The sequence below is a fragment of the Eptatretus burgeri genome, chromosome 5, assembly GCF_056783735.1.
Source record: "Eptatretus burgeri isolate ZD-2024b chromosome 5, Ebu_testis_v1, whole genome shotgun sequence".
In the NCBI taxonomy this organism is placed as follows: Eukaryota; Metazoa; Chordata; class Myxini; order Myxiniformes; family Myxinidae; genus Eptatretus; species Eptatretus burgeri.
The window spans coordinates 80,010,409-80,031,069 of NC_140965.1; the positions used below are offsets into that span (position 1 = coordinate 80,010,409).

The 20,661-nt window shown below is 41.0% G+C and overlaps 1 protein-coding gene across 2 annotated transcripts in view; it reads right to left on the reverse strand.

Annotated features, from left to right (window-relative positions):
- Positions 1-20,661, reverse strand: part of LOC147026779 (protein transport protein Sec24A-like) — a 108,996-nt gene that overhangs the window by 63,844 nt on the left and 24,491 nt on the right. Inside the window, exons 3-8 of one of the 2 annotated variants that reach the window (XM_085882584.1) lie at positions 15,221-15,280; positions 14,584-14,832; positions 11,567-11,655; positions 7,867-8,039; positions 7,643-7,745; positions 5,438-5,564 (exon numbers count right to left, since the gene is read on the reverse strand). In XM_085882584.1, coding sequence (XP_085738710.1) covers positions 5,438-5,564; positions 7,643-7,745; positions 7,867-8,039; positions 11,567-11,655; positions 14,584-14,832; positions 15,221-15,280 — 801 coding nt within the window. The remainder of the gene's footprint in view (positions 1-5,437; positions 5,565-7,642; positions 7,746-7,866; positions 8,040-11,566; positions 11,656-14,583; positions 14,833-15,220; positions 15,281-20,661) is intronic. The other variant, XM_085882585.1, reaches the window with a different exon arrangement.

Sequence of the window (20,661 nt, forward strand, 5' to 3'; positions counted from 1 at the left end):
CTCACAATTAACGTGTGTCGAGGTGTGTCAACGATCGTGTGACGTGCCTACAACTAATGGCCAGCGTTATGCGGAACGTGTGAGTCATACGCTGGCATAAGTCTTAAAATTTCAAGCAAGGAAAATTTGAGGACAACCAAAAAGTACAACGTTTAAAGCCAGCGTACAACGACGTATGGCAGTGTTTTTCAGCGTGCTCTCAATGTTATCAAAACTTACCCATAACGTATTCGACGTGTACCAGCGTTTTAGACAAATTTTCCAAAAATCGGCATAAGCTGGCTAAAACGTCAAGGTGTGACTGGGCCTTAAGCAATCGCCACTAAACTTGGTCGGGATAGTCCATTGTGTAGGATGATGGGAGTTGATGACGACTTTTTTTTTTCTTAGTTATTAGCTTTTATAGATTTGAGATTTAAAGGGGGATCTGGAATAGAGAAAATGGTGATTATTATTTCACCACTTTTATTGTGACCAAACTTTATAAGGGTAGTATAGGCCCCATGGCCAATAGAATAGGGGCTTAGTTCAGCCTCCCTGATAGCGGAGGAGGAGGAGGAGATTGGGACTATACTCTGTGCAGAGCATTAGTGCTGCCTAAGCAGTCTCCTTGGCTATTGGGCACAATGCTGGACGGGTCGCCACTCCGACACAGTATACCAGCATGCTGGCACTCATTTTCCGACCTCGGAAGGATGACAGGTCAAGTTAACCACACCTGGTATTAATTCAACAGCTGAGCGGGATTTGAACTGAGGACCCTTGAATCCAAAGCCCACCACCCTAACGATTAAGCCAATACCAGGCATATATCATAGGGGCTTTTTGCTGTTGTGGGGTTTGTTTCTACAATTGGCACCCCCAATTTTTAATGATACCAGAGTTTCTTACACCACAAGGAGTACTGAAGCACCATTGAGAAAAAAGAAAAAAAATTCTTCCTGCACTCTCAACACTCCAATTTTCCAAACTGTCAATTTCTGAGCTGCAACTTGGAACTGGCTGGGACTTTCGGAATGAAATTTTGCATCAATAACGCAAACACAAAGTATGTGGGGTGATCTATTTTTTGACCTTCATCTAATTTTAAGGTCATGACCGAATTAGGCATTTCACATTTTTCAGCAAAACTTGACTGAGGTTTGTTTGATCAGAACTAAATTGCCCTCTATAGAAAGCCTAGAGCAAGTCACATTTACGTTTAATTTACATCATACCCCTCTGGGTTAAAGGTAAAGGTCAAATGGCAGTATGAAAAAAAAAATTACCCCCGGTTGGGGGTGACGGTCATCTCTGAAGCTCTGTAGACGTGGATCTCTGATCGGCTTAGAATGGCTTCGATGTCGTCTCGTCTTTTGGTTCAATGTAAAGACGAAAGCCCAGCAGTAAAAAGGATAGAAAACCTCAGAAATCAAACTACATTTCTGAGTTATCCAGAGATAGTTTTTGAAAATGGTTGATTTGGAACATTTATGATCAATGTTTCTTCAAAAGAATAGAAACCGGACCTCAGAAAACAAACCGCATTTCTGAGTCATAAATGGCGGATGATATTTTGACAATGGATGATTTCACCAGTTTACAGCATTGGTGACCTTGACATTGACCTTCAATCAGGTCTAAAGTCATACCGTCGTGAATCACTCATCGACCTCTACCTACATACCAAGTTTCATCAAGATCAGGCAAAATTTTTTTGACCGTATCACAGACGATTTTTCCAACTTTGAAGACACGTGACTCGATAACCAGGAGGAATTTTAAAAAAACCGGCACGACCAAATTTACATATTGTTCCATATCATCAGAATCCGAAGAAATTTCGAAGATCGGATCACAAACGGCGGAGGAGATAGATTTTGAAAATGGACGATTTCGCAACTTTGGAGTGGCCTTGACCTTGACCTTCAATCGTGTCAAAAGTCATACAGTCATGCATCACTCATCAACCCCGACCTACATACCAAGTTTCATCAAGATCGGGCGAATTTTTTTTTGACCGTATCACATCGACGATTTTTCCAACTTTGAAGACACGTGACTCGATAATCAGGAAGAATTTCAAAAAACCGGCCAGACCAAATTTAGATATTGTTCCATATTATCAGAATCCAAAGGAATTTCGAAGATCGGATCATAAACAGCAGAGGAGATAGATTTGAAAATGGATGATTTCGCAATTTTGGAGTGACCTTGACCTTCAATCGGGTCAAAGGTCATACCATCGTGCCTCCCTAATCGACATCTACCCACATACCAAATATCAAGAGAATCGGAAGAAAAAATGGGGATGTACGTACGGACAGACGGACATTGAGACTGGTTTTATTAGGTTATCTCATTAGAGATAACCTAAAAACAAGTTTTTTTCATTCTAGTCGATCTGGACTGACGTTTTGCACCTGATATTTGATTTGTGTCCTTTCCTTACTTTTTTCAGATCGTGACCAAATTAACAAAAAACACCTTTCCGATCATAACTGGAATACTTTTCCTCCAATTTTCATGATGTGAGTTTTATGGATAGACTGCAGAAGGGGACATTTTCTAAATCTACACTCTATCCCTAAATGTTGAAGGTCCAGATCGTATAGTCCTCCAAACAAAATATGGCCAATGTCCTAATTGAGCTTGACGCCCCTGATGTTCTTCACCAGTTATGTGCTCTTTACCACATGCCTTCCTCTCTGCACTGCCTGGTTTGTGTTTCAGTGCTCGAGTGTGGGTGTGGGTGTGGTGCCGCTCTCTCAAAATTTGGTGACACACCGCATCTTTTCTTCTTCTCCGTACATTAATCCCAATAGTTAGGGGTCGGCTACTCATATCCGCCTTCTCCATTCCCTTCTGTTCTCCGCATTTTCCTCTCTTCCAATCCTTTCCACTACCTACCTACACCTCAACCAATGTCGTCCTCTTGATCTTCAGTGTAATTGGCTCATTCTACACTTTCTTGATTGCTTCTTGAACCTTTTTCTTCATCACATGTCCAAACCACCACAAGCTCATCTCTCTAATCCTCTCTGTGATGCTCGCAACTCCAGATCTCTTACGTATTACCTCATTCCTCAACCACTCTCTGTGATACTCTGAGAATCCACTAAAGTATTTTTTATCTCTGTCCTCTCCAGCAACACCTCTTTTATTTTTCTGAAAGCCCACGTTTTTGCAACATACATTATAACCAGTCTAATCAATGTCTGTAGATTCTAACCTTCAATTTTCTCAGTATCCTTCCATCACCGACGACTTCACCAACCTCCTTCCATTTTGCCCATGCAGCCTTTACTCTCCTGGATTTCTGCTTCACAACCTCCTCCTTCCTTTCGTATTGAACCAACGTATATGAAAAAAAAAAAAGCCTTCAGCATCCACCCTCAACCCCCCAGCTGTCCCCACCACACCACAACGTATTTTCCAAAATTATGAAATAACAGAGAAAAGTATGAGAATGGAAGTGAAACAGAACTAGAACGGCACTCTTCAATGTCTTGACATTGACAGAAATGCCTCCGCCCACATCATTATACATACTTGTAAAATATAATAAAAAAAAAAAACTGAGGTTCAAAGAATTAAATCATTCTGACTGACAGACCATGTGTCCGATCAGGTTGAAATTTAAAACGTATATTCCCCATGACTACTAGATAAGATAATAACTGTGAAGTTTCACGTCCATTGTTGAAGTGGTTCAAGAAAGATTTTTTTTTTTTAAGATTTTCGTTCAATCCGACATGGCTGCCAGGCCGTGTGACATTAATTACAATTATAATAATTATTAGTGAACACTGTGGTATCCCAAAGGCTTGGGGAACGTGTGTAAAGTTTCCCCTCAATCTGTCAAGCGGTTCTGGAGAAGGTTTTTAAAGGTTTATTTTTCAAAAAAAATCATAGCTGCCAGACCATGTGACCTGTGACTTAACATTTACACCATATATTCCCCAAGGCTAGTAGATCATGTGTGTGGAGTTTTGCATCAACTTCGTAAGCCGATCTGGAGAAGAACATTTTTGAAGGTTTTTATTTTCAATCCAATATAGCTGCCGAACCACGAAACATATGGTGTCACCATTTTCACAATATATGCAGCAAAGCTGTGAGATGATATTTGTGAAGTTTCACATCGATCCGTGAAACAGATTAAGAGAAATAACTTTAATACTTTCATTCAATCCAATATGGCTGCCAAACAATATGACCTATCAATTATTTGTGAACACCCTGGTATCCCCAAGGCTTGGGGAACATGTGTGTGAAGTTTTCAGTCGATCTGTCAAGCAGTTTTGGAGAACATTTTTAAGGGTTTTAGGGTAAATCCAATAATGGCTGCCAAACCATGTGACCTACATCATTGAAGGAAGGGAACTTTTTGTTCCTCATTGCTAGGTAGTCATACCTGTACAAGTTTGGCCTCGATCTGTTAAGCAGTTTCAGAGAAGATGATTTTTTGAGGTTAAATTTTTTTTAATGGTTGCTGAAGCACGTGACTGATGACGTCAATTTTTTTTATTTTTTTCGGGTTGACCAATTGATCCATAGATGACACTCAAAAATTTTCATACTGATGGGATAAAGCGTTCTACGTATCGAATTTTGGCCGTAATACCACTTCACCGATGATGTCAAGGGGAAGAACACTTATTCCCCCATAGTGAGTACTTGACATGTGCCAAGTTTCAATTTTTTCCATGGAGCATTTTCAGAGATACAGAGGTCCAAAGTTTTTCCTTTTTTCCAACATGGCTGCCACACAAGACGTATGGCATCATAATTATCATTAAAACATTGTGCATGAGTAATCGCATTTGTGGTGGAAATTTCATGTCAATCGGACAAGCAGTTGCAGAGAAAATGAATTGAAAAGGGAATCATGGACAGACAGACAGACAAGCTAAAAACATAAAGCCTTTGTCGGCGGAGGCATAAAAATAAGAGTGGGTGGGGGGAAAGCAAATGGGCATCGTTACTAAAGCATCGACACAACGCATAAGATTGCATGCCATGAACGATCTAGAGGTATCCATCCCAACCATTGGGACCATACTCTGTGCAGAGCGTTGGTGCTGCCAAAGCAGTCTCCTTGGCTATTGGGTGCAATCCTGGACGGGTCGCCACTCCGACACAGGATATCAGCAAGCTGGCACTCATTTTGCTGACCTCAGAAGGTTGACAGGCAGAGTCAACCTCACCTGGTATTAATTCAACAGCCGAGTGTGATTTGGACTCAGGATACTAGGATCCCAAGCCCACCACCCTAACCATTAAGCCAACACCAGGGAACACCAGTGGCATGCATTTCGGAAATGGACAAGTGTTTGAAATACTGCAGAGTGAAAGCAATGCGTCTTATGTGAACGAGCCAAAAACTGCCAAGGATAGAGAAGGTCAAGGGCATGGTAAAGAGCAGAGATTAAAAAATATATATTTAAGTACATACTGTCGTTGATTTGATAGCAAAGATTGCATTTCCACTTTTGCGACTGAAGGAATGTGATGAATGGGTTGATGTAAGTGCGACACAATCGGCAACGCACTATGGTAGAGGATGTGATCACGGGCAGATGCTGTAATGGAACAGATCGGAAAGAACACAAATATAGAAATATAAGAAACAATTCATTTGAATATGATTTTCATCATTTAAAATGCAAGAAAAGGGTGAATTGGGGTAGAGGCAGGAGGGGGTGGGGGAACAATTCCATAAACAGTGGTTGAAGAAGTATACTACAACATATCAGGGTGACTCCTTAAAAAAAAAAAAAAAAAAAAAAAAAAATAACTAGGGTAAAGTCCCCTAAAAGACAAGTAAGGCACCTATAAAGTAATACAAGGTCCCCAAAAAAGTAAAGTCTCCATTTGAGCAAAGTAAGGAAAGGCTAAGGTCACAATCTCTCCCTTTTTTGACCTCTCCTGATAGGAGGCCAAGTCCCACACTGTCTCTCATCACAGATTTTCCTGGCATCATGTTGCACTCTCTGAAACAAGGTTGTCCTCAACCTTGTTGTTCTCATCAGATGTTAAGATTAATGAGGACTGCAGCTGGACCGAAAAGGATTCTTGCATCAAATCTTCAGGAACTGATTCGGTAATATCCTCTCCTCTTTAGGGGTTTCTCAGATGATGACCAGCCTTTATCTTAGAAGCTTGCAATGTCACCCCTATTCACAAGAAGGGTCCCATGTCTGATCCACTCAACTACAGACCAGTCGGGCTTCTCACCCCTCTAAAGCAACATTATGGAATCTGTAATGGCTGCAGACTTTAGGCATTAACTTTTTCTCAAACCCTAATGACTTATCAGCAATTTCACTTCCATGCCGGCTCACCAACAAGGAAGTGTTGCTTATTTGAACTAAACAACAGATGGGTGCTCCAAATCTCAAATGAGAAATCGGCACAATCTTTCTGGACATATCTCAAGCATTCAACAATGTTTGGCAGGCACGCTACTTTCTAAGCTGGCTGCCAATGATATTCAGTGGGGCCTCCTTGAATGGTTATCAAATTTTCTCCATGAGAAGAAAGGAGTTCCTCTTGATGGTATAGTCTTGTGACCTTAATGTTGATGCCAAATTGCTGTCATGCTGCATTCCAGGACTAACATTATTCTTAGTCTAAATCAATGACCTATCCGCTTCCCTGGAGAATCCACTGTCCCATTATGCTCATAAACACACACTATGCCAAACAATAGATCAGATTTCTGAAAGGCAGGCTGACCCAGAATCTGCTTACAGATCTGGAAATAAAAATTGGTGTTGAGCTACTGGAAGATGTCTCAACACAAGAAAATTCCAAACTCACTTTGTCCTTTAATAAGGTTGACTGTTGAACCTCCCCCACCCCTTACCCATTTAATTATTTGGCCAACCCCGAGAAGAAGTGCAATCCCTGGAGCTCCGAGGCCTCACTATCTATCATAACCTGTATTGGGCAGACCATTTATCCAAAACTGGCCTTTGAGGTTGGCTGATGCCTTGGTATTCTCCACAGAGAAAAGTCCATTCTGAGCATCACACAACTCATGACAGCGTACAAAGCCTTCATCCGAAGTACTATGGAGTAAGGCTCCCCACTGTGGGCTGGTGAAGCTGCTTCCCATTTTGCTCCTCTGGAGGTGGTCGAGGCTCTTCACATTATTGGCATCTCCTGACAGAAGGCCAAGTCACAGAGCATGTTTCTCACCCACATAAGGCAGAGGGTGATCTATTTTTTTCCGCATCATTTCTGATGTTACTCCCTTGACGTTAACATAGACGCACATACTCTCCGAGGAAGTATGATGACAATCTTTTCAAGAAAAGGCTTCTACAGCCTAAGTAGGCTGACTGATGTGGTTAGCAGCGTAGCAGCTGACACTGCATGAAGCAGTGGGCGTTTGTGTTTTTCAGACTGTAACCAAGTCGGAATGCCTATTTAAATGTTTTTGTTATCCTGAAGGCTACAACTTAAAAATCAATTTAACTGGTAATGGGTACCAAAACAGAGTGGATGGTGGCAGGTGCCCCTGTTGGTAAGAACCATTACACCAAATGCTGGTGTAGCACATGGGGTTTGTGGTCACCATTCCAATTAAGAGGTGGTAGTGCTATGTGTAATTAAACTTGAAGAGATGAAGAAAAGTAAAACTACCTATTCTCACCTGGACATCTTTGAATGGGTGTAGTAAGAGACCCAGTGGAAGCCTTGCTTTTTGTAGCAGTGTCTGTGTTTGTGGCACACTAGTCAACGTGCAGCAGAATATGCTACGAGCAAACAAGACGAGTTATTCTTCAATGCATGATGACAGCAAATTGAAGTCGATCCAACAAACTGATGTACAATATTTTCTAAAAAAAACAAAAAAATTGAAAACCAAAAGCTTACTCTGGCCTGCAGTTTCTTTTCTGAAGCTCTGGGTGAAGGTTTGGTTTAGGGGGTAGTAGGGGTGTCATCGGGAGAATGTTCCGCTCTTGTAGAAGATTGACTGGTTGAAATTTTTCCTGCTGTATCCCCAAACCCATCATAGAGCTTGCAAGTTGGTTGGAATCAAAGGATGGCTAGAAGATGGGGTAGTGCAGAACAAATGCAAAAGCTTTAATAGGAGCAAAAGAAAGATAACTTTTCTTTCAAATCAACACAACGCAGTATTCACAGTAACTTGGGCATGTTTATGGTTGAGAAATTTTACAATTGAATACCATACATACATCATGCACAACTTAACACCTTGTCCTAAATCACACAAACACTCTCGTATCGTATAAAATAAACACAACTTTTTACCTCCGCCACCAAAGGACCTATCTCCGACGTACTTCTGTTTTCAGCCCCGTTTATCTGTTAGCAGAATATCTCAAAAGGTTATGGGCGGATTTGGACGAAACTTGGTTGGCATGTTGGGTATGTAACAAGGACAAATTCATCAGATAAAGATAAACATACTTACTGATGTTTTTAGTGAAGCTCCAGAGCTGCATTCGAAGATTTTTTTTTAATTTTTAAAGCGATTCTTCATAATTGAGAGATGGCACTAAAAACGATATGTAGCACGATATATCAAAAGGTAGTGGAAGGGTTATAACAAAACTTGGTTAGATGACAAGAACAAGCCAATTAGATTTTAGTTGAGGTCCCTATGCAGATCCTGCCTATCAGTGGGATACAAAACCTAAACTGCTCACCTGGTGGAGGGAGGTATGTGCTCTACCAAGTTCTGTTCGAGTCATACATGTGATGTGACATGGTCACATATTGCTATGGAAAAAAATACACATCATCAACTCTGTTTCTGGAAGCTTCCTGCTTGGCTCTTCCATAGTTTAGTTATAGTACATCAACTGGTCTAATTTGAGTAACTCTATTGTAACAGTTAAAAAAAAAATTACATTGTTGCACTGAATGCTGCCCTCAAGTGTCCCACACACTGTTGTTTACAACTTGTTGGGGGTTTGCTATTAGAGGTGGCATTCCAGACAAGTTTTCATCCTTGTTTCCCCATCTCCATCTCTCTGCTCTCAATCACCCCCAAAAGATGTTCTTTAAACCTTGTAGACATCCTTTACACGAATCATACCATGTGCCCCGTACTTATTCACATACACTATTCTGTTGTGTTCCACATGGTGTGGAATGTTTGGCAGGCACGTTAGTTATGGCAGGCATCATAACTAGATTCCTTGAGACAGAAATTGATTATACGTGGGTATATCCACCTGAAGTTCCAAAATCAGCCGCAATTATAATTTTTGCATGTTTTTTGTTGGAAATCACTTATAACATGTAGAAATGCAAAAAATAAAAAAATAAAAAAATCGAAATTTTGTTGAAAAAAAAGGTGCCAAAATTTTTTTTTCTCTAACAATTTTTTTTTGGGGGGGGTTGGAAATCACTTGAAACATGTAGAAATGCAAAAAAAAAAAAATTCAAATATTTTTTTTAAATGGCCACCATAGCGGCCATATTGGATTTTGGACCAAGTCCAAAATCTAATGGCATGATCCTTGGACCATACCTAACCCCCCCCCCACCAAGTTTCGTCGAAATCCGTCGAGGAGTTTTTCCGTAATACTGTTCACAAACAAACAAACCAATGTCACCTGCAGGGTGATCCATATCTTGCCAAAAGGCGACCACGTGTGACTTCTTTAAGGTCACACTGAGGTGAACAGAGCTGCTATCCACCAGGAGCGACTCCTTAAGGAATATCCGCCTACGAGAGATTCCGATGAGAATCGTTCTGCAGAGTAACCATGAAAAATATGCGTTTGCCTCATAACGTCACCAAATGACATCATAATGTCTCAAGCTTGACATATCTAGAAAGCACTCATCGAGGTGTTCAATTTGAGGTACTACACGATATGGTTCCTAAAACTTGAAAAATTTGACCTTGGGGTCAAATATGTTTGACCTCAGGCGCTAACCATGAAGGTCAAGGCCAATCGCCACCAAAAACCAATCAGCCGAGCACCAGACCATATACTACATTCCCATAAAGTTTGGAGATGATTCGATTAAAATTACTCAAAAAATAAGGGTTTCGTCGACCTCCATGATTTACCGCAAAGTGACCTTGACCTTTATGTGTGCTGAAGGGTATTATAATAATACTGCGACATGTGTACCCACAAGAGTTTCCGATGAGAATTGTGCTCTAGAGAGTGATATAAAAGGTGAAAAATCCAATGATTACAGACAAACAAACAAACAAAATAAATAAATAAATAAATAAATAAATAAAAAACTTACCAAGTAACAGATCTTGCAAAAACTTCGTTTTGGCAAGATAACAAACAAACAAACAGAAAGGGGTGAAAAAAGTAACCTCCGATCTTCGAGGGCGGAGGTTAATAAAATGTACAATTTTTTTAACTGTCATTTTCATCAAGTTGAGTTCGAGTACAAAGCATGCACGGACGGGCTTTGCATTGCGAGATGCTCTCTAATTCTCTGTGCACTTTGTGTAAATGTTTTTAAGAAATATGAAATTATAAACTTCCTAGTTCTTATCATTCTCTTTTGCATTGGTTTACTCATCCTTATCTACCCTCCTGTTCAAATTCCTTCCCTCCCACTATTGCTGCCATTACATAATTCTCATTTTGCCACTGCCTTTACTTGCCAACATCAAAACCCAAGTCTTGTGCATCATTTCAAAAAAAAAGATAAAATACAACTGTTTTATTCATAGGCATTTAAATGTCCACTTTTCCACCATGATATTGTTGATCGTATATTGGAGATTGGTCTGCAAAAGTGCAGACCAGGTTGTTATAAATGCTTCCATCTTGCCGAAACCTCTTCTCTACCAACCTCTGCCTTTTCTGTTACCCCTGCCTGCAACTCTCTCTGCCTTCCCCACAGCTCCCCACTCCTTATCAGTCCTCCCCCATTCCTTCATCCCACTATCATACTCCTCCCAGATCATTACCCCCACCCACCCCCTACCTCTTTTCCTCCACCCTCCCCTCTTTGGGTCTCTACTGCCAAAGCCAGGAGCCTTCTTACCAACTATTCAGACCTCTCAAATTTTTCAGACTCACTGTCAAGTTCTGACGTTACCTGTCTGAGAAACCTCTCACATAGAATGGTCCCAGCTTATTCATCTCCCTCTGGCTACTCCTTTATGCTTTCGCAAACCCAGTTCATGTCCTTGTGGTGGTGTTGCAGTATCTGTTTATAATTCTCATGAGCACAGCCTCTGCCCATTCCCATCATTGTATGCCTCCCCAATGCAAATGGAATATTTGTGGTTTACATGGCTCTCTCTGTGACAAACTGTCTTCGCTGTGTGCGATAACCCCCCCCCCCACAAACCCCCAACCCTTACCCTCCCCCAGCTACGACAACTCAGTCGATAACGCTCTTTATTCAGGTGTTAATTATTTGTTATCCTCATACCAAAGTTCTCTCTTTCTAATGAATTAAAACTTCAACTGCCACCAAGCCAGTCTGCTGGTCATTTGGTACAAGTATATACAAGGACTTTCGCTACAAGAGGAGGTAATTTGGCCCATTCTGCCTGTGCCATTTCAACAACACCAATTAATTCAGTTTATTGACTTAATTTGCTCATTTGTGGTACCTGTGCATTTCTTGATGCAACATTGTGAAAGCCAGGCCTAGGGGGTGGATACCCATGTGGGGTACTCGGCCCTTGTCCAAGTGCTGCACCTGGAAAAGAAAGAGGATGAAGTAATCATGGCAACTATTTCAGCACCAAGTCATTCATACTCTTACAAGAAAAGTGGATTACAGAGTTATTAATCTGAATTTCGGTAAATCTTATTAAGAGATTGCAAATGATACAGAAAAGTGTGAGGACTCATGCGGAGCTTTGGAGTTTTGGTAAGAGGGTCAAATCAAACAATTTACCTCGCTAAAACATGTACAGTGCCTTCAGAAAGTATTCACACCCCTCGACTTTTTCACATTTTGTTGCATTACAGCCTGAATTTAAAATGGATTCAATTTAAATTTTTTACTCATGATCTACACAAAATACCTCATTATGACAAAGTGAAAACGTGTTTTTACAAATGTATTCAAAATAAAATACAGAAATATCTCATTTACACAAGTATTCAGCCCCCCCGAGTCAATAATTTGGAGAAGCACCTTTGGCAGAGATTACAGATTCAAATCTTCTTGGGTATGTCTGTATCAGCTTTACACATCTGGATTTGGGGATTTTCTCCCATTCTTCCTTGCAGATTTTCTCAAGTTGGATGGGGAGCGTCGGTGAACAGCAATCTTCAAGTCTTTCCACAGATTCTCAATGGGATTCAAGTCTGGGCTTTGGCTGGGCCACTCAAGGACTTTCACGTTCTTGTTCTGAAGCCATTCCAGTGTTGCTTTGGCTGTATGCTTGGGGTCATTGTCCTGTTGGCACATGAATCTTCACCACAGTCTAAGGTCTTTTGTACTCTGAAGCAGGTTCTCCAAAAGGATTTGCCTGTACTTGGCTCCAATCATTGTTCCCTCTATCCTTACAAGTCTCCCAGCCCCTGCCACTGAAAAGCATCCCCATTGCATGATGCTGCCACCACCATGCTTCATGCCAAGGATAGCGTTACATGGGTGATAACTGCTCGGTTTCTGCCAGACGTAGTGCCTTTCATTCAGGCCACAGAGTTCAATTTTCATCTCATCAGACAACATAATCTTTTGCCTCATGTTCTCAGTCTTTCACATGCCTTTTTGCAAACACCAGGCATGCTGTCATGTGCCTTTTTCTCTGGAGTGACTTCCGTTTAGCCACAGTCCCATAAAGCCTAGATTTGTGAAGTGCTGCAGAGACTGTTGTCCTTCTGGCAGGTTCTCTCATCTCAGCCAAGGAATCCTGCACTTCTGTCAGAGTAGTCATTAGGTTCTTGGTCCCTCACCAAGGTCCCTTTTCCCGGTTGCTCAGTTTGGTTGGAAGACCAGCTCCAGGAAGAGTTTGGGTGGTTCCATATTCTTTACATTTCCTAATAATGGAGCTCACTGTGCCCTTGGGAATGTTCAACACTAGAAATTGTTTTATACCCTTCCCTAGATCTATGCCTCCTCACAATTCTATCTCGGAATTCTACGGACAGCTCTTTTGACTTCATGGTTGAGTTTCTTCTCCGACATGCACTGTCAACAGTGGAACCTAATATAGAAAGGTGCGTTTCTTTATAAGTCATATCCAATCAATTGAATTGGTCACAGGTGGACTCCAATTAAGTTGAAGAGACATTTCAAGGATAATCAAAGGAAATTGGATGCACCTGAGCTCAATTGGGAGTGTCATAGCAAAGGGGGTTGAATACTTGACTCAAGACTCAAGACATTGAATCATGAACTGCAAGGAACCTATCCCCCTTTCTCTCATTGAAACAATGCCCCAACATTTGCGGATTCAACATTCATGGCATTTTTCAGGAACATAATCGCCAACAAATATCAGGATCGACAGTACATTGCTGGTATCTCCTCACGTTGAAATGATAAATACTCCACCATGTTGATTTGTCCATCGACTCGTATCCTTGCAATTCATGGAAAAGTACAACAATGTCTCCAGGCATTACCTCCACCACCGAAGGTTATGTTTTCACCCCCGTTTGTCTGTCTGTCCGTCAGCAGGATATCTCAAAAAGTTATGGATGGATTCATACAAAACTTGGTGGACAGGTTGGGTGTGTGACAATGACAAATTGATGAGATTTTGTTGAAGATCCGGATACAAGAATAGTTCAGCGATTCTTCATAATTGAAAGATAGGGCTAAACACGATATGTAGCATGATATCTCAAAACATTGTGATGAGTTAAGACAAAATTAGGTGGATATCTGACAACAACAAGCCAATTTGATTTTGGTTCAGATCCAGATGCAGATCAGGCCTATCAGTGGGATTTAAAAAAAACGTAAGCTGTTCAACCTGGTGGAGATATGCACTCTACAGAGTACTGTTCTCATTTTTCTACATGTAATGCATGTACAAGCAGCTCCTCCACAGGCCAAATCATTTGCAGAGAAAATATATATATATATATATATATATATATATATATATATATATATATATATATATATATATATATATATATATATATATATATACACACAGTATATTCTACACGCAACAGATCCTTTTGAACCATTTGTTCTGATGAGCAAAAACATGCAATGGCATATATTTTGCTGCCAAATCAAACTCAGAATGACAAACAATCATATTTTGCATTTTGGAGCCAATCAAAGATCCCAAAACACATGACAGCATGCTTGCATCCACAGAAATTACTTGGAAATTCATTGAAGTTGCATTTACTGCTCAAAGTTAAACCCTTGTGTCTTTTCCCCATACTCTGTGAAAGTCGAATGAATTTTGCATTGAAACTTAGTGATTGTGTGCTCGCAGTGTACATGCGAATACTAAAATGTGCATGCGAATAAGTTGGGATGGTCACCTCAAATGTAAAACCACCCAACCCCCACCCCCACCAAACCCCAACCCCCCCCTCCCCACTCCCTTTCCACTCCCATAGGGAGCCAGTGTTTCTCACAACTTTATAAAACATGTCAAAAAAAGTATGACTTTACCACATGGTGCAATCTCAAGTTACTCACCTTTCAGCGGCATTGGTTGTGTGGAGACAGGCCCAGAAAGGTACATGGCCGAGTCCTGCTGTGGCTGGTAGGCATGGTTTGGGGGTGCAGCAGACATTCCAGATCCAGACATGGGAGGAGGCTGTTGTACAGAATGTGGAGCATTCCCAGGAGGAGGATGGTGAATATGAGCAGCAGCAGCAGCAGCAGCATCCATAGACATGTGATCTCCATAGCCAGGAGAGATGGGTGTAAAGCCCCTCGGAGGACCTGTTGGTGAGAGCGTAAAAGCACAATGAGGACATCTTTCCAACGAGCAGCTGTCAGGGTACACGATCAGTAGTAGTGAAACATGGAAGGGAGCTTTCATGAACAGGCAAGGCTTATAGCATTGACAAGTGCAGACTTTCATACAAATCTTGGAGAATAAGGTAATTCCAATCTCACCCAATACCTCAAGACATCTGTACCTGCAGCCCACCATGTGAGTTAGTTTTTCGTTTGTTTCTTTTTTTTTTAACAACAATCAAAGTGAGTTCTCAAACCTACAGTGCACATCAGGTGAGGTTAGTTCACATGCTGCAGCACCCCCCACAAACTAACAGAAGCAGTGGAAAGCACATTCAAATCAAAATAATGGCATGAACACACCAGTTACCTGGTGCTCGAAGGAGGGAAGAAGGGATATCCCCTAGATACTTAACCCCAGAGCTGGTTGCTAAAACAAAGCAGGGAAAACAATGTCAACAATATAAACCAAGTGTTCCTGGGATCAAAAGGCAGTCAAAGAAATTCCGACATCACAGAAAAATGAAATCATTTTTTCCCTGCATGTGGAATCCACATGAACCACAAATAAAACAACAACAGTTTGGCTGCAAGTTACCTTCCAGTGAGGTCGAAAACATCAACACAAGCATTGTGGAATTATTTTTAATGTGCTACATTCAAGGGATGCAAAATGCAGAAGCTAAGCTCTTCCAATCCTTGAGAGAGAGACAAAACTCATTGGCATGTTTCTGGAAACACAAACTTCAGGTTTGGCCTCATTAATAGGTTTAACACATTCATTACAAATATAGTAGGAAGGTTATGGATAGAGGATTTGTGAAATTACCGAAATGCAGAGAAAATGTGCGTCACTAATACACTCAATCCATGGGCTGAATAAACAAGTCAACAAACGACAAAAAGAAAAGTTATTCATCTAAAATAAAACCTTACAGCAAATAATCGAATAAGGTTTGCAATTAGGTCTTCTAATTTTTTTTTCATAAGAGTAGGTTTTGTTTTTATGCCCTCGCGATGAAGTCGCCAGAGGGATTATGTCATTAGGTTGTCCATCCAACCATGATAGGTTTTTGTTTTCAAACTTGGAAAAAGTATGTAGGCCTATAATGAGGTATAGATAACCTAAGGTTATGGGGTCAACAGGTCTAATGTCAGAGGAACTGTTAAGTATAAATAAAATTATGTTGCAGTGCAAACTTGTGAACCAGTGATAGCATTTTGACTAAACTTTGTAGAAGTATATATTACGATGCAAAGATGAACTGATTAGATTTTGGCATTAAAAGGTCAAAAGTAATGTGTGATACTTCAGAACAGCTGAAGAGTTTTTGATCAAACTTGGTACAAGTATGTATAAACCCCTGAAAGAGAACAATGCAGATATGATTATTTGTGACTAAAAGGTCAAGGGACAGAGGTCACATTAAAACTCCTGTTAATGTGATACTATTGGCTATGGAATTTGAACTATACCAAGTACATGTACCATGATGCATATGTACAGATTAGATACTGAGGTCAAATGGTCTTGAGGTTTTAGGTCAAAGTCATAGGCATAATCGATCGACGTGGCGACTTCTAATTATGTAGAGTTTATTTATACTTTACTTCAGACCATAGACTTATTGACCAATGGAGTACACATACTTCGGGTGCAGGGACGGATCAAGGAGGGGTGGGCGCACCCTCCCCAAATCCCTCCCCTCCCGTTAAAAGTGATCATTTTTCCACGTGTAATGAGGTGTATATAACTGAAGATGCAGTCTCAGAATGTGGGAAAGGAAACTGTCTCGTGCAGTGAATTTTTCGAACAATTTCCACTGTAAAGACAAAATATATAATAAAGGTCGGTAAACCTACCAAATATTGCATAGCATTTCAAAAATTTAAACATAAAATCTGCAACGATTACATTTCAGAAAATGCTTCAAGTGTTTAATTATGCTTACGTTTTTGAAGTGTACTTATACATTGTGCCAAAAATCAGGGTCTGTTAGGTACTAAACGTTGTTGAAAAGGATGGATATCAATTCGGTATTTTCATTTTAATTTCTCGATTGAACAAAAACAACGACGACGACGTAGTTCTTCAAAAAGGGAGGAAATTCAAAGTGCTATTCACAGGGTTTTTTTTACAAAAATAAGAGACAGCATTAAAGGACCATCATGTGCATGTAAAAAAGGTAAGAAATAGTTAACCTGTTGCAATCACTAACTGGTAGAGCCTTCTCAGTGTGTTGGAATTTTGAAACGATGATTGTGAGGGATGTCATGTTGTTAGTAATATTATCTTTTGTTTGTTTGGTCCTTTTATACATCATCATTGTGAACTATCCAATCAAGAAAGAGAGCACACTGGGTGTTCCAACGTAATTCAACCATTGCTTAATATACAAGAGATCCCGAATTCTTTTCCCATTTTATGAACATTGGAGGCCAGCTTGGAAATGTGGCTTTCCCAGGAAAGATCATGACAGACAGCGAGACCCATAAGCTTGAATGAAAGGACTTCAAGAGGACTGTTGAAAAAGTATATTTGGAGGTGGGGGGGGGGGTAGTGGGGGTTCCAGACGGTCCTTTCGGAGAGACAGAGTGAGTGTGAGATTGGTCAGGATTGAAAGACATGTTCCATGTGTTGGACCACCTTGTGATTTTATCTCGATCTGCAGAGAATGAAAAGGCTGCTGCTTGCCGATCTGAGGGATGACAGATGGTATGGCAGAGCGTGGAGTCATCAGCAAAGAGATAAAGAGGATTTTCCAGAGACACATTGATGAAAACCACAAAAAGAACAGGGCCCAGAACGCTGCCTTGAGGAACTCCAGCCTGGACAGGAAGAGGGGATGAGAGAACTCCATTAAGGGCCACACGTTGGCTGCGACAGGAGAGGAAGTCTGAGCCATGAGTGGAGATGGCTTTGGATACCATCCGAAGACAGAGTTTGGTGAGCAGGGCAGGGTGCCACACCGTATCGAAAGCACACGATATGTCCAGAGAAATGGTTCTGATTTCATATCTGACATTGAGGACCTCCATCCATTGTTGGCTGAGCAGAAGCAGCATATCCAGAGTGGAGTGACCTGGTCTGAATTCAAATTGATGATCGGAAATCAAGCCATTGGAGAAGAGGAAGGATTTAATGTCTGAAGTGATGATGGATTCCATAACCTTGCTGATTGGGAGAAGGCCGATTGGTCTGTAGTTGCACGGATCTGCTTTTGCACCTTTTTGATGCAGAGCAGTAATGTTTGCTGATTTCCATGCAGATGGCAGATGACCTTGAGCAAATGAGAGGGTGAACAAAACAGAGAGATGGTGAGCAAGCACAGCAGAGCAGGTTTTTAGGACACGTGGGCTGATGCCGTCTGGACCGGTTGGAGAATACGAGTCAAGGTTTGACAGCAAGCTCTCCACCTTGTCAGGAGAAACGAACACAGAGTCGAGGAACAGCTATGTGCAACTGGATTAGGTGGGTAAAGAAAGCAATGGGATTGGACACAATATTTAGAAGCAAACACAGAGTTTAGGCATTTAGCCTTTTCACGTGCAGCATCAGCTGTGCGGCATTTGAGGTAAGGGAAGGGATGGAGAAGGAATATACACCAGAAACAGACTTAACTGGAAGGGTACTTGGTAGCGTATAGCTCCACCCCGAAATGCCTGATCCAAGAGAACATATCGGGCCCAATACATTTTTGAAATATCATGCTATACAATACTGTATCGTTTTTGGCCCTCTCTCTCACTTTGAATATTAAATAAGTACCCAGCTCTGGATGCGGATGTTCACCAAAATCGAAACAATTCGCCCTTGCGACACACCCAACTTGTGCACCAAGTTTCATCCAAATCTGTCCACAACTTTTTGATACATTGTGTATATATATATATATATATATATATATATATATATATATATAAATATATATATATATATATATATATATATATATATATATATATATATATAAATAAATAAATAATTTTTAGCCCCATCTCTCAATTGTGAAGAATCACTTTAAAAAATTCCAGTCGTCAGATCCAGATCCACATAATCACTAAAATCGAATCAATTCTTCCTTGTCACACACCCAACTTGTCCAAGTTTCATCCGAATCCGTCCACAACTTTTTGAGATAGTGCTATATGTTGTTTTTGGCCCTATGTCTCAATGGTGAAGAATCACTTTAAAAATTTCTCACATTCTAGTCGTCGGATCTGGATCCGGATCTTCACCAAAATCTAATATAATCAGTTCGTCCTTGTCACACCAAACCTGCCCACAAAATTTATCTGGATCTGTCCACAACTTTATGAGATATCCTGTAAACAGACAGACAGACAGACAGACAGAAAGGGGTGAAAACATAATCTCCTTCACTTTTGGAGGCAGAGGTAAGACACCACCAGGTTTTGGAGGAGGGGGACAGGTTTGAGAGTTCAGACTTGAGACTAGAAAGATGACACTTGTTCCGAGTTTTGTGGAAGGAACTGAGATTGCCTTCAGTTGGATTAGCCTTCCATTAAGTGAAGGCAAGTTGTTTCAGGACAACTGCCTCACCACAAGCTTCAGTGTACCATTGGCGGGAGGAAGGGTAGGCCAAACGAAGACGAGATGGGATAAATCTGCACATGAGAAAGAGCAAATTTCTTTGAAAGAATTCCCAGGACGAGTTTATGTAGCAGAAAGTGGGGATGAGAGACCAGTCAAGAAATTTGATGGCTGCTTGAAGTCCCCATCAGTCAGCCTAAATGAAATGCCAGACTCAATGGTGCCGAGGTGTTTCTAAACCCTTCAAACATCCTTTCAGCAATCCCTCCTTTTCCCCATCGGTCCATTTCCCCCCCCTACCCCCACACCTCTGCCTTTCTCAATCCACCAATAACCTCCCCTTCACCAAACACATCCTTTCAACAATCCCTCCATTTCCCAATTGGTCCGTTCCCCACTCCCTCAGCCTTTTTGTGCAAATAAGATTGAATAAGAAGAATACGTGTTGTGGTTAAATCTGATCTTATGTGCCTTTTGCTTTCATACTTGTAGATACTTGCTGTAAAATGATTACTTCCTTGTGTGTGTAATAAATAATTGATTTGTTGTTATTGACAATCTGTCTCAGTTGTCTTTTCCTTTAATGGTTCGATGGTGCATAAATATAGTTTTTAGGGAAGTTGTACCCCACGCGATTTGCTTTGTTAGCCAGCGCACGCTCACTATCGCTCAGCAGTAATCTGGGTGTGCACTGAGGTCATGAGACCCCCCCTCCCCCACCCTTGGTTCAGCCGTTCACAAGTAAGGTATCACGTGAGGTAGTGTAACCCTGTGGCAGGATTGGCAGTGCCAATTGGTGTTCGTGGTTGCTTGGCAACCAGCCGGTGCGCGGAGTTATCTGTGCCTGTCAGACTCAGGAGGGACCAGAATACTTCCCCTCATGGTCAAACTCAAACCCCAGATCCATAACAGTATGCTCCAATAGTATGTAATTAATTGACAGTCACAGTGCAAACAACATTCAAACAGTACATGTAAATAATAGACAAATAGTCACAAAGGTCGAACGAGGCTTCATGGCTTGACGGCTTCACCATGCTTTTTATTTTTTTAGCTAACCTGGAACATGGTTCAGGTGAGTTATTGGCATCGTGCGATGCCCGTCAATCAGTGAGTGAGACAACACTCGGATCTTCTTCTCCGAAACTAAACACACAATTTCAATGAAACTTTAACCACAACCTTCGGCAGCCGTTAAATACCAAAGTTTGTTCATGGCATTTAAAAAATAAAAAAGTAAAAAATAAAAATAAAAA